The sequence below is a fragment of the Mustela nivalis genome, assembly GCF_964662115.1.
Source record: "Mustela nivalis genome assembly, chromosome: X".
NCBI lineage: Eukaryota > Metazoa > Chordata > Mammalia > Carnivora > Mustelidae > Mustela > Mustela nivalis.
Window position 1 is genome coordinate 1,195,414 of NC_139040.1, and position 11,997 is coordinate 1,207,410.

At 54.5% G+C, this 11,997-nt stretch overlaps 1 protein-coding gene across 3 annotated transcripts; it reads right to left on the reverse strand.

The window, feature by feature from the left end:
• On the reverse strand, positions 1-11,997 carry TAFAZZIN (tafazzin, phospholipid-lysophospholipid transacylase). Of its 3 annotated transcripts, XM_082716975.1 has the most exons (10): positions 11,504-11,997; positions 11,207-11,335; positions 10,134-10,179; positions 9,803-9,888; positions 2,246-2,326; positions 2,134-2,175; positions 1,873-1,935; positions 1,654-1,706; positions 994-1,071; positions 1-845 (listed from the first exon to the last, which is right to left on the reverse strand). In XM_082716975.1, exons 1-10 carry the CDS (start codon positions 11,610-11,612, stop codon positions 744-746), a joined length of 789 nt encoding a protein of 262 aa, XP_082573101.1. In that variant the 5' UTR covers positions 11,613-11,997; the 3' UTR covers positions 1-743. The 3 variants fall into 3 exon arrangements, with proteins under 3 accessions (XP_082573101.1, XP_082573102.1, XP_082573100.1); XM_082716976.1 differs by lacking the exon at positions 994-1,071 and having other exon boundaries at positions 11,504-11,990; XM_082716974.1 differs by lacking the exons at positions 994-1,071; positions 1,654-1,706 and having other exon boundaries at positions 11,504-11,990.

Sequence of the window (11,997 nt, forward strand, 5' to 3'; positions counted from 1 at the left end):
TAAAACACAACACAGATGCTTTATTGGTTACAAAACATGAAAACCCAGGTCCCATGGGACTCAAGCAATACCAGGGAGGTGGAAGACAGAGCAGCTGGTGGGCCCGGGCACACAGGCAAGGGACAGGGTCTCAGCCCCTTGCCACAGGCTCCGTTCAGTGGGGCTCCGCTTCTGGCACAAGGCAGCTCATCCGCCTGCAGCCCAGGGCTGGGCCCTGCCCAAGGACCCCACGCCTGTGCAAAGTGCGGGCAGAAGGAAGACGAGGCTGGCGGCCGTCTCTGAGGAGGTGGTCAGCGGCTCCCAGATCGGGGCAGGTGGGAGAAGACCAAAGTTCCGGCCTGGCCACCTGCCCCCCTCAAGTCCCCTCCGTCCTGATGCCAGCGCTGGAAGGGGACACCGGAGGCAAGAGAGGAGCCCCGCCCAAGTTTCTCCTTTCTTTCCTGCCCAAGTGGGAGGAGCAGCTGACATGCTTCCTTCCACTGAAGCGGCTCAGAGCAGGGGGAATGCTCACTGACGAGGACAGGACACCTGCCAGGGCTTATGCACACATCTGTCTAAAAAAATGTATGTGACCTCAAAACACCAGTCTGTCCCCCAGGTGAGCTCTGTGCCATGCAAGGACCCAAAGACAGCACTGAGAGCAGGCAGCTGGGTCCCAGGTCGGAGCTGCCTCTTTCCGGGGCCTGGGGGCCAGAGGGAGCAGGCGGGGGACAGGAACTGGCAGGCTTGTGGCAGGCTGACGTCTACCTCCCGGGCTGTAGGTGCTTGTGCAGCTGCTCCGCCTGGGTCTTCAGGTGCTGAAATTCTTCCTGAATGAAGTCGGTCAGAGCTTTGCGCATCTCCACCTGAGGAGAAGGACAGGGGCTCGCCTGCGGGCCTTCGGCAGTTTGGCCCGGGGTCCTGGGAGGCCGAGGGTGCCGGGAGAGGCCACGCCAGCCACAGGGTAGCCCAGGGCAGCGGGTGGAGGAGGCGCCGGGGAGAAAGGCAACTCACAGCCGACTTGTTTTCGGCCCGGAGCCGTTCGAGCACAGGCAGAGCACTGAAGGGCTTCCCTATCAGCACCGTGATTTTCTGCAGGGAGAGCAGCCACCAGCGCGTGACAGAAACAAGCTGTGGCCCAACCACCCGAGAGAGCCAGAAGCTAAGTCCTGCCGCTAACTTGCTGCATGCTCCCTCATGGCCACGCTCCCTCTTTAAAACAAGGTTGTGTGTGGGGGTGGGGAGGGGGCGCCTGGGTGGCTCAGTGGGTTAAAGCCTCTGCCTTCGGCTCAGGTCATGATCCCAGGGTCTGGGAATCGAGTTCCACATCGGGCTCCCTGTTCAGCGGGGAGCCTGCTTCTCCCTCTCCCACTCCCCCTGCTTGTGTTCCTGCTCTCGCTTGCTCTCTGCCAAATAAAATCTTCTAAAAAATAAAATAAAACAAGGTGGTCAGGCTGAGAGACATTCAAGTCCTGCTTAGACCCCAGGGCTCCCCCGGCCCGGCCTGGTCCCTCTTGCTGTCCTTCTACCGGCCTCGATGCCAGGAAGTCCCTCTCTCTCTGTTCCACTCGGTCCCCCTGCTGCAGCTGAATCTGGCCTCAGTGGTGCTAAGTGGGAGACAAGAGGCAGATGGCAGGCAAGACAGACAGACGAAGGCCAGCAGCCCGTACCCACCTGTCCAAAGCGGGGGAAGTAGGGCGGGCTGTTAGGGAGGACATCGTTCATTCCTGCAGCACAATGGACAGAGGCCTGGGAACAAAGGAAGCCCCAGCCCCCTCCACCCAGGGGTCCCTCTCCCTGCCACCCAGTGGAACTCTCCCCAAACCTAGGGAAGCCGCCCCCTTCCCTGCGCTCACCCCCAGGCTGCAGCCTCGGCTCAAGAGGGATGCTCACCGACATGCCACAGTGGCAGGATGACGGGGTTGAGATGACACTCGGCAATCAGGCGTCCGATTCCTGCCCCGGGGAGAGGCAGAAACGTTGGCACAAGCCAACGTCGGTGCCAGTCTACGGCAAAGCCACCACTGCCCACCTCCAATTAAGACCAACTGCCCTGGTCTGGCTCCTCTGCAAGGCGAGCCCTTGTGCCGGCGCTGCCCCCGGCCCCGGCACCACCCACACACCCATCCCAGGCCGCCGGGCAGCAGCACCTACCCCACTTAAAGCGCAGGAACTCGGAGCTCATATTCACCTTCCCTGTTGAGAGACAGGACAGGGGTGAGGCTGGGAAGCTGGGTGTGTGCGCAATCCCGCCAGCGCCACTGACCTTCTGGGAAGATGTGCACCCAGTCCCCGTGGTTGAGCTTATCCAGAATGAAGTCCATTCCCTTCTGGTAGACGCCGTCTCCTGCCGGGAAAAGGCCACGCCATCGGTCACCATTCTGCCGGGGCGCCATCGGTCACCATTCTGCCGGGGCGCCATCGGTCACCATTCTGCCGGGGCGCCCTCCTTGCTCTGGCAGCTCAAGGACTCCATCATCCCCACCACACCAGCCATGCGGACACCCTCCGATCCCTGTCCCTGGGGACTCAGCCACGGTTGCCCTGGGGCCCACGACAGCAGTTGTTCAATGGTAACCTCTAACCCTCCAAGTACCTCTCATGGACAAGGAAGCATCACTGTCTCCAACCGCCTCCAACTGAACTTCCAATCTGGCAACTCCTCCAGTGGCCTCCAAGCCCACCTTCTGCCTTCCTGTCGCCCGCAGCCCCGCCCGCTGCTCCGCGGACACCCTCGTAGACCGGCCCGCCAGCTCCGCTCCCTGCCCGCTAAGCCCCCCATCAGCTCCTGCAGCCTTTCCCCTTGGAGTACACCACCCCTGGGGCAAGCCTACTGTCTGCCAGCCCTGGCCCTGAGGGCATCGCAGGAGTGAACCAAGTCTTCGTGATTTCCAGCCTCACGGGGGCCTCAGCCCCTGCACAGCCTTTCCTGCCTCTGGGCTGGGCCAGTCGCCACAGCCACTCTCCACAGGCCTCCCAGCCCCGCCTGAGCCCTCAGCCTCCACCATCCCTCCCTCCCGGCTGACCCCTTCACCCCTCACGGGGCTCCCCGAGAAACTAGACTCTCGTTATTGAAGCCTCTTGGGAAAGGGAGAACGTCGATGCGACATGTGGTGTCACTGAGAGCAGGGAAAAAGTCAAACTCGCTAGGCTGAAAAAATGGGGGTTTAAGTGCCCCCAAGGCTAACAACACCCACCGTGGAGACACCTGGAGACCCTGACACTGAGCCCCGGGGCCTGGCAGTGAGCAACAGCGCAGATATGGGTGCCCAACGCTACGTGCTGGCCTTCAGCTGGGAGCCCAGTGGGGACGCGCTGTGACCCCGCGGCCAGAACCTCTACCTTGGACAATGACGGGCGGCCTCATCAAGGAGGGAGAGACGCACCATAAAGACAAGGAGACAGACACTGGGGCTATCTCAAGTCAGTGCACAGTAAATGAGCTTTTAACCTGTTCTCTGCAAGGCCGAGTGTTTAGAAGGTGCTAGAGAGCCGTCCAGGAGGCTCGACTCAAGCCAGCCCAGTGGGAATCTGGCCCAGCAGCTCCCACAGGGGCTGGAATTGAGGAGCAGCCGGTCCTGGTGGCTTCTCAGGGCGTCGGGAGAGCAGGGCTTCCCCTCCGCAGCACAGCTTTCCCTGGTAGGAGGGGGCTTCGGTGCGCCACGTCCATCTCCACCAAACCTCACTGGTGCGACAGCACCATCCGACTTGAAACACAAATCATGCTAAACTACAAGGCTCCTCAAGCTCTGGGACACTGCCAGTGGTTCTAAGAAGGAAATGCAGAGCTGCACGTGCCTACTTCAAGAAACATGAAAAACCTTGATCTAACCTCACATCCAGAAGAACCAGAAAAAGAACAAAACCCAAAGTTAGTAGAAAGAGGAAATAATAATTACATCAGAGTGGAAATAAATGAAATAGACTAAAAAAATATCAATGGAACCAAGAGCTGGGTCTTTGAAAAGATAAAATTGATAAACCTCTAGCTAAACTCAGCAAGAAAAGAGGAGAACGAACGACCGGTACCACAGATCCACCAAGGACCACAAGAGTAGCGTGAAAAATTACACAACAAAAAGCTGGACAACCTGAAAGAGAGAGACACACTCAACACGGAATCGGGAAGAAACAGAAAAGCAGAACAGACCAACTACTAGTGAATGATGATCTGAATTGGTCATCAAAAAACTCCTGATAGGGGCACCCGGGCGGCTCAGTGGGTTAAAGCCTCTGCCTTCAGCTCACTCATGATCCCAGGGTCCTGGGATTGAGCCCCGCATCGGGCTCTCTGCTCAGGGGGAGCCTGCTTCCCTCTCTCTGCCTCCCTCTCTGCCTACTTGTGATCTCTGCCTGTCAAATAAATAAATAAAACAAAACAAAACCTTCCGACAAACAAACCAGATGGCTTCACAGGTGAATTCTGCCAAACATTTAAAGAGATAATATTTATTCTTCTCAAACTATTCCAAAAAATGGAAGAGGAAGGAAGGGTTCCAAATATGTTCTGTGAGGCCAGCATCAGCTTGATACCAAAACCAAAGACATTACAAAAAAAGAGGACAGGACTACAGGACAATAGCCCTATGAACACAGACACATAAACCCTCAACGACATATTAGGAAACTGAATCCAACAACACGTTAGAAGGATTATTCACCACTGTGGAGTGGGATTTATTCCAAGGATGGAAGGATGGTTCAGTATCTGTGAATCAATGCTAGAGACCCCGCTAACAAAACGAAGGGTGACAATCATACAATCATAATAGATGCAGAAAAAGCATTTTTTTAAACGATTTTATTTATTTATTTATTTATTTATTTATTTATTTGACAGACAGAGGTCACAAGTAGGCAGAGAGGCAGGCAGAGAGAGAGGAGGAGGCAGGCTCCCCACTGAGCAGAGAGCCTGATGTGGGGCTTGATCCCAGGACCCTGAGATCATGACCTGAGCTGAAGGCAGAGGCCCAGGCGCCCCAGAAAAAGCATTTTTAAAAAAGATTGTATTTATTTATGACAGAGAGAGACACAGCAAGAGAGGAAGCACAAGCAGGGGCAGTGGGACAAGGAGAAGCAGGAAGTCCAATGCAGGGCTCGATCCCAGGACCCTGGGATCATGACCTGAGCTGAAGGCAGAAGGCAGATGCTTAACGACTGAGCTACCCAGGCACCCCCAGAAAAAGCATTTTGACAAAATTCAACATCTGTTCATGATAAAAAATTCTCAACAAAATGGGTTTACTTTTTTTCTATTTTTTTAAAGATTTTATTTATTTATTTGACAGAGAGAGAGAAAGAGCACACAAGCGAGGGAACGGCAGAGGGGGAGGGAGAAGCAGGCTCTCTGCTGAGCAGGGAGTCCGATGTGGGGCTTGATCCCAGGACCCTGGGATCATGACCTAAGCTGAAGGCAGATGCTTAACTGACTGAGCCACCCAGGCACCCCTACAAAGAGGGTTTAGAGAGAACATAACTCAACATAATAAAGGCCACCTATGACAGACCACAGCTGACATCATGTTCAATGCAGAAAAACTGAGATTTTCTTCTAAGGTTAGGAATAAGACAAGGATGTCCACTCTTGCCGTTTTTATTCAACATTGTACTACAAATCCTAGCCTTGGCGATCAGACCAGAAAAAGAAATGAGGGGTGTCTAGGTGGCTCAGTGGGTTAAGCCTCTGCCTTCAGCTCAGGTCATGGTCTCAGCATCCTGGGATCCAGCCCCACATCAGGCTCTCTGCTCCATGGGGAGTATTGCTTCTCCTTCTCCCTTGCCCTCTTGCTTTCCCTCACTCTTTCAAATAAATAGTCTTTTAAAAAAAAGAAAAGAAAAAGAAATAAGAGGCATCCATTTTGATGAGGAAGGAGCTAAGCTATCTCTATTTGTAGATGACATGATACCATGCATAGAAAACTCTAAAGACTTCACCAAAAAGTTATTAGAAGTAATAAATGAATTTAATAAAATTTCAGGATACAAAATTAATATGTAGATGGGGCACCTGGGTGGCTCAGTTGGTTAAGTATCTGCCTTCAGCTCAGGTCATGATCTCAAGGTCCTGGGATGGAGCCCCGCATCGGGCTCCCTGCTCAGCGGGGAGTCTGCCTCTCCCTCTCCCTCTGCCTATGCCCCTGCTCGTCCTCTCTCACTCAAATAAATACTTTCTTTAAAAAAGATACATGCAGCCCTGTGTTTACTGCAGCTTCACAGTAGCCAAGATAGGGAACCAAGCCATGTATCCGCCGATACATGAATGAAGAAAGATGTGGTGTACGCAGATACACACACAGAAAATTCCTGAGTCTTAAAAAAGGATGAAACTTAGGGGCGCCTGGCTGGCTCAGTTGGTAGAGCATGCAACTCTTGATCTCAGGGTTATGAGTTCAAGCTCCACACTGAGCATGGAGCCTACTTAAAAAAAAACACAAACACACAAATGAATGAATGATTGAATAAGGGGTATCTGGGTGGCTCAGTCAGTTCAGTGTCTGTCTTCAGTTCAGGTCAGGATCCTGGGGTCCTAAGATCGAGCCTCGCATCTTCGTGCTCCTTGCTCTGTGGGAAGCTTGCTCCTCCCTCTCCCACTCCCTGTGTTTGTGTTCTCTCTCTTGCTGTCTCTCTCTCTCTTCTGTCAAATAAATAAAATCTTTAAAAAAAAAAAAAAAGAATCTGCCTTTGGCTCGGGTCATGATCCCAGAGTCCTGGGATCGAGCCCAACATCAGGCTCTCTGCTCAGTGGGGAACCTGCTTCTCCCTCTGCCTCTGTGATCTCTCTCTCTGTCTCTCAAATAAATACTTGAAATCTTTTTTTTAAAAAAGAGAAATTTTAAATAAATAAAGGGAAAAAATACTACTACCATGATTTTGGCACAACACATGAGTATCTAGCTTCTGCTAATGCTACTTCTGCTTGTCCAAGATCACTTTGATACTTCGTATCATAAAGCCTGTACTTGGGGGGGAAATGGAGTATTTTGGAACACAGAAGCCAAGTAAGCCAGATACTTCCTTTACTTTAACACAATCTGTTAGATCTTTGCTCCACATCACATATGTTTGAAAAATAGCTTGTCCCTGTCCACTTTCTCTCCCTGAAGGTGCTGAGAATTAAGAATTTTAAAATTTATTTATTTGTCAGAGAGAGAGAAAGCACAAGCAGGAGGAGCAGCAGGCAGAGGGAGGAGCAGGCTCACCGCTGAGCAGGGAGCCTGATGTGGGACTCAATCCCAGGACCCTGGGATCATGACCTGAGCCCAAGGCAGACACCTAACTAATGGAGCCACCCAGGCGCCCCCAGTTTTCTGGTTTTAACCATACAGTAAAACTTAGATGCAGATTGGGGCGCCTGGGTGGCTCAGTGGTTTGGGCTGCTGCCTTTGGCTCGGGTCATGATCTCAGGGTCCTGGGATCGAGCCCCGCATCGGGCTCCCTGCTCCGCAGGAAGCCTGCTTCCCTCTCTCACTCTGCCTCTCTGCCTACTTGTGATCTCCGTCTTTCAAATAAATAAATAAAATAAAATAAAATAAAATAAATAAATAAAATCTTTAAAAAAAAAAAAAACTTAGATGCAGAGCAAAAAGCAGAACAAGACAAGAAGTTGACGTGGAGGGTGCCTGGGTGGCTCATTCGGAAAAGCATGTGACTCCTGATCTCAGGGTCATGCGTTTGACACCCCATTAAAAAAATAAATCAACTTAAAAATTAAATACATACAACTTAAGAAAAAAGACGTGGACACAGAAAGCCTGTGTGTGAGGTCGCAGAAGGGAGGACCTGAGATCAGGCACCTGAGCAGGATGCCACGGGCACTAGCCGCAACACTCGTAGCTTCTGCTCAGGTTTTGGGGAAATGAAGCAGCCTTCAAACGCAGCAAGAAGTGAAAGCATCTTTTTCTTTAAAAGTGAAAGCACTCAAAGCTGTTGTCTCCAAAGAGCAGATGTGAGGATCTGAGTGCTGCAGCTTTTCATTAAAAGCCCTTCATTTTTTTGAGGTTACTTTACTGCGTTTCCCCAGCAGAAGTAAGAAACTCTCCCTCGACCTCTGACACCCTTTGGTCACCGCCTCCTCCCTCTTCCTCTTCCTGGCGGCCCTTCTGGGAGGGGTGGACACCCCTGCTATCCCCAGCCCCTCCTGGCCCTGGAAGCTCCTGTGGCTGTCCCTTCACAGCAATGGCTTCTCCAGGGTCCCTGGAGGCTTCTCCAGTGCCAAGGGGCCCTGCTTTGCTTCCTTCCTGCCTGGCCACTGCTTCCTGCTGCCCTGGTGGCCTGTGCCTCTGTTCACGCTCTAAGCTGCCGTCCTAGCGCCTGCTGGCCATCTGCTCTCCCTCGCTGCCATCTTTCCTCCTCTACTTCTGCAACTCTGTTCATCGCTGAGTCCCTGCTACACGCCCGAGCGCTCTTCTGAGCTCCCGAACTGCACATCCCACTGCCTCTGGGACCACTGCCCTCCTCAGGCGACAGGCTCCTCCAGTGAAACATGTGCAAAGCACAACAGCCCTCCCTTTCAACCCCCACACTGCCTGCCGTCCGACCCCTCCTCCCAGGGGCTCAGTGTCATCAGACGTCACCTAGCGTCGTCTTCAAGCTATCTTTTCCTTACCCCTTCCCACACTCAGTCTGTCAACACATCCTGTCTACTCTGCCTCCAGCTGTCCGCAGCGGCCTCCAGAGACACAGCTACGATGGTCTGCTGCTGCCGGAATGACCCAGTGAGCCCCTACCTGGGCTCTCGGCCTCCACCGAGCTCTGCTCCCCCTCCCCCGACAAGCCATGCTGCGGCAGGGATGGTTTCTCTCTCTGAACCACAGAAGGAAGCACATCGGGGCGCCTGGGTGGCTCAGTGGGTAAAGCCGCTGCCTTCGGCTCGGGTCATGATCTCGGGGTCCTGGGATCGAGTCCCGCATCGGGCTCTCTGCTCAGCGGGGAGCCTGCTTCCTCCTCTCTCTCTCTCTGCCTACTTGTGATCTCTCTCTGTCAAATAAATAAATAAATAATCTTTAAAAAAAAAAAAAAAAAAAAAAAAAAAAAAAAAAAAAAGAAGGAAGCACATCACTGCCCTGATGACAGAATAGAGTCCAAAATTCCTAACACGATTGTTCCAGAACCTTCACATTTGGCTGGCCTGCAACCTACACTTTCTACATTTATCGCTTACCTCTTCAGGGCCTGGCATGTGCTTTCTGTGTCTCGAATGCCTTTCCTTTCATACTCTGCCTAGAAAATATTGTCCTTTCCCAGTCAAAAGAGCAACCTGGATTCAAATCCTGGCTTTGCCACCTCCCGCCCCATGACCCTGGGCCAGCGGATTAATTCCTCCAAACCCTTTTATCTGGAGAATGGGGATCAAAATGGCCCTCACCTCCTGAGGCCCTCAGTGTCACACCCTCACCCCACAAGCCTGTTTTCCAAAACGCTGCAGCTTCCAGCACATGCCACCACCGCCACAGACCCATGACGCCACCCTCCCATGGCTGAGTCTCTTAGCTGCGGACAATGCCTCCTTGGCTTCTAATGCCACAGTCCAGGTTCACACAGCGCTCAGGCAGTCCCGGGAAATGCATACTCTCCACAAGGCCCTCACTCCTCCAGCAGCCAGTACCACCTCTGCAGCCACGCAGTGCACCTGGGAGTCACACTAGCAGCGCAGTGGCTGCTGGCCCCCTCTGTGCCCAGGCTGTCCCACCAGGGTCCCTCCACTCCCAGGACTGCTCAAGCAAAAGCACTGACCACCAGTCCCCACTCCGAAGAAAAGAGAAGGCTGCAGAAGTGCCTCCCTGCATTCACTCGCCCATGAGCCCCTCTTGGAGGACCAGCTCACCTCGGCACACGGGCACACACTTGCCCAAGCTGAAGAAGCGGGAGTGCAGCTCTCTGGTGAAGCAGATGTCTGCGGCCGCAGGGGTCCTGAAGTAGGGACAGATGCAGTCATCCCTGCCTCCCCTGCACCCTAATTCCCTGCCCTCCCCCAACATGATGCCTGACATCGTCGGCAGTGTGGAAAGGAGGCACAGGAGAGCCTGCGGAACCCCACCCCGTGCCCTGCCTGTACTGCTGGATGCCGCCTCCTGGGCAGAGCAGGAGGAGGGCAAATCTGGGCAGAGACGGGTGAGGCCTGCCAGGCCCACTGCGAGGGGCCCATTCCTCCTCACCAACGCATCAACTTCAGGTTCCAGATGTGGCGGAGTTTCAGGATCCCTAGAGAAGGAAAGGCTTCATGCCCCAGCTTGCCTTGTCCCCAGGGAACAGCTTTTTCTGTCACCCAGTTTCAGGGAATGAGGAACAGAGGCAGCAGCACTACCATTTCCCTATGGCTGAAAGCAGCATCTTTCAGTCCCTGGGGCTGGACCCTACGTTGCCCTGGCTCCTCCCTCTTTCCCACCCTCACCCATACCTTATTAGTCGCCACATCTGGCCTGCCTACCCCCACCCCGTATCTTTTGCCACTTCCTCTTGTTCTACACCTGCCCCTCCACTGTTGCTGCCACCACATTAGTCTAGGTTACTGAGTGGCTCTAAAAGGTCCCTCCTGGTCCCCCGGTGTCTGCCTATGGCACTCTACAGGCCCTTCTATGCCCAGTGGCCAGGGTGAGCTCTGAAAGGCTCTGATTTGACTGACTAGATTCCCATGAGCTCTACAACAGTCTCACCTCCCGAATTCATCAGTAAAAGCTCTGGGTACCCCTCTACCCAGCCATCTGGGTTACTGGAGCCAAGCAGCTCCCTGTGAAGTCAGCAGAGGAGGAACTTCTAGGTGGCAAAGTGGGCTCCCAAATGAGGCTGGTTAAAGGATACACATTCGGCCTGGGGCAAACCTGGAGGCGGGACATGGGTCTCCCAGCCTCTAGCCCACACCTTTGTTGACAAGATACCCTCTGGCTCTTGGATTTGTTTTAATACTCTGTGGGACCTTCCACAGTTTAGAGAATGGAGGGTTCCACAGGCCTGATGCGACAAAGTAAAGCAGCCATCAGACTTTGCCCTGCAGCTGCTTCCTCACTTCCTCGGTCCCTCCAAATTTCTGAAGCCCTTACCAAGTCATTTTCTGAGAGGACACTGAAGGGACCACCAATCATATTTTCATCGTCGGCGCAGGACACGCAAGAACAGAAGTGCCAGGGATATGTACAGAGCCCAGTGAGAAGTGAGTTGGTTCTGCTTTTATGTGGCCCCCTCCCGGATTCTCGCCATGCCTCCCTACGCCCAGAACCCTGGTGCCAGGTACCCCAGAGGTGAGGGTCATCCATGCAGGACTGGTGATTGGAGACAGTGATGAGGGGCGTGGCTGGGCCTCGGTTCTCGATGAGCTCGTACAGCACCTCTTTGTTGTGGACGGTGAGGTGGTTCATGTACTCTGGAGGGAGAGACGAACTGTGGGGAGAGGTCTTGGCCTCATTCTCCCTGGGTCCCAGGGCTCCCCCCAGCCAAACTGGCCCCTACCCACGCCCACAACCCCAAACCCCAATTCTGGCTGGGCGTGGAGAGCCGTGGCCTACTCTGCCTCGGCTTTGGGCCCACTCACTGGTCCAGAAGCAGCTGTAGGTGCCCACCAGGCCCATGACGACGCTGCTGGCCAGAGTCCAGGTGAACCGCGGCACAGCGGGGAACGGCCATTTCACGTGCAGGGGCATCTCCCCCGCCCCCACCGAGCTCCCCCGCTCCCCACTCCCCAGGCGGCCCGGCGCTTCCCGTGCCACCGGGCAGCCTGTGGGGGGCCGCTCTAGGTCTGTGTCCCCGGCCGCTGGAGAACTGGGTCTCTGACAGGCCCGCGCCACACGGGCTCCACGCGGCAGGGGACTCGACCAAGGTCACCTCGCAGGTCAGGCCAGGGCCGGGCCGGCCCCCGCTCTCTCGCCACAGACGAGCCGCTACTGGGGTCAGGAGCCAGGGGTCGCAGTGAGAAGCGAACGGGCCCGGCGGTGGCAGCCAGGAGCCCCGCGCCCCCGCCCGAAACCGAGCCTGCGACGGCGGCCGGCTCTCCGCTGCCTGTCGTAAAAGGCTATCAGGCCGCTTGAC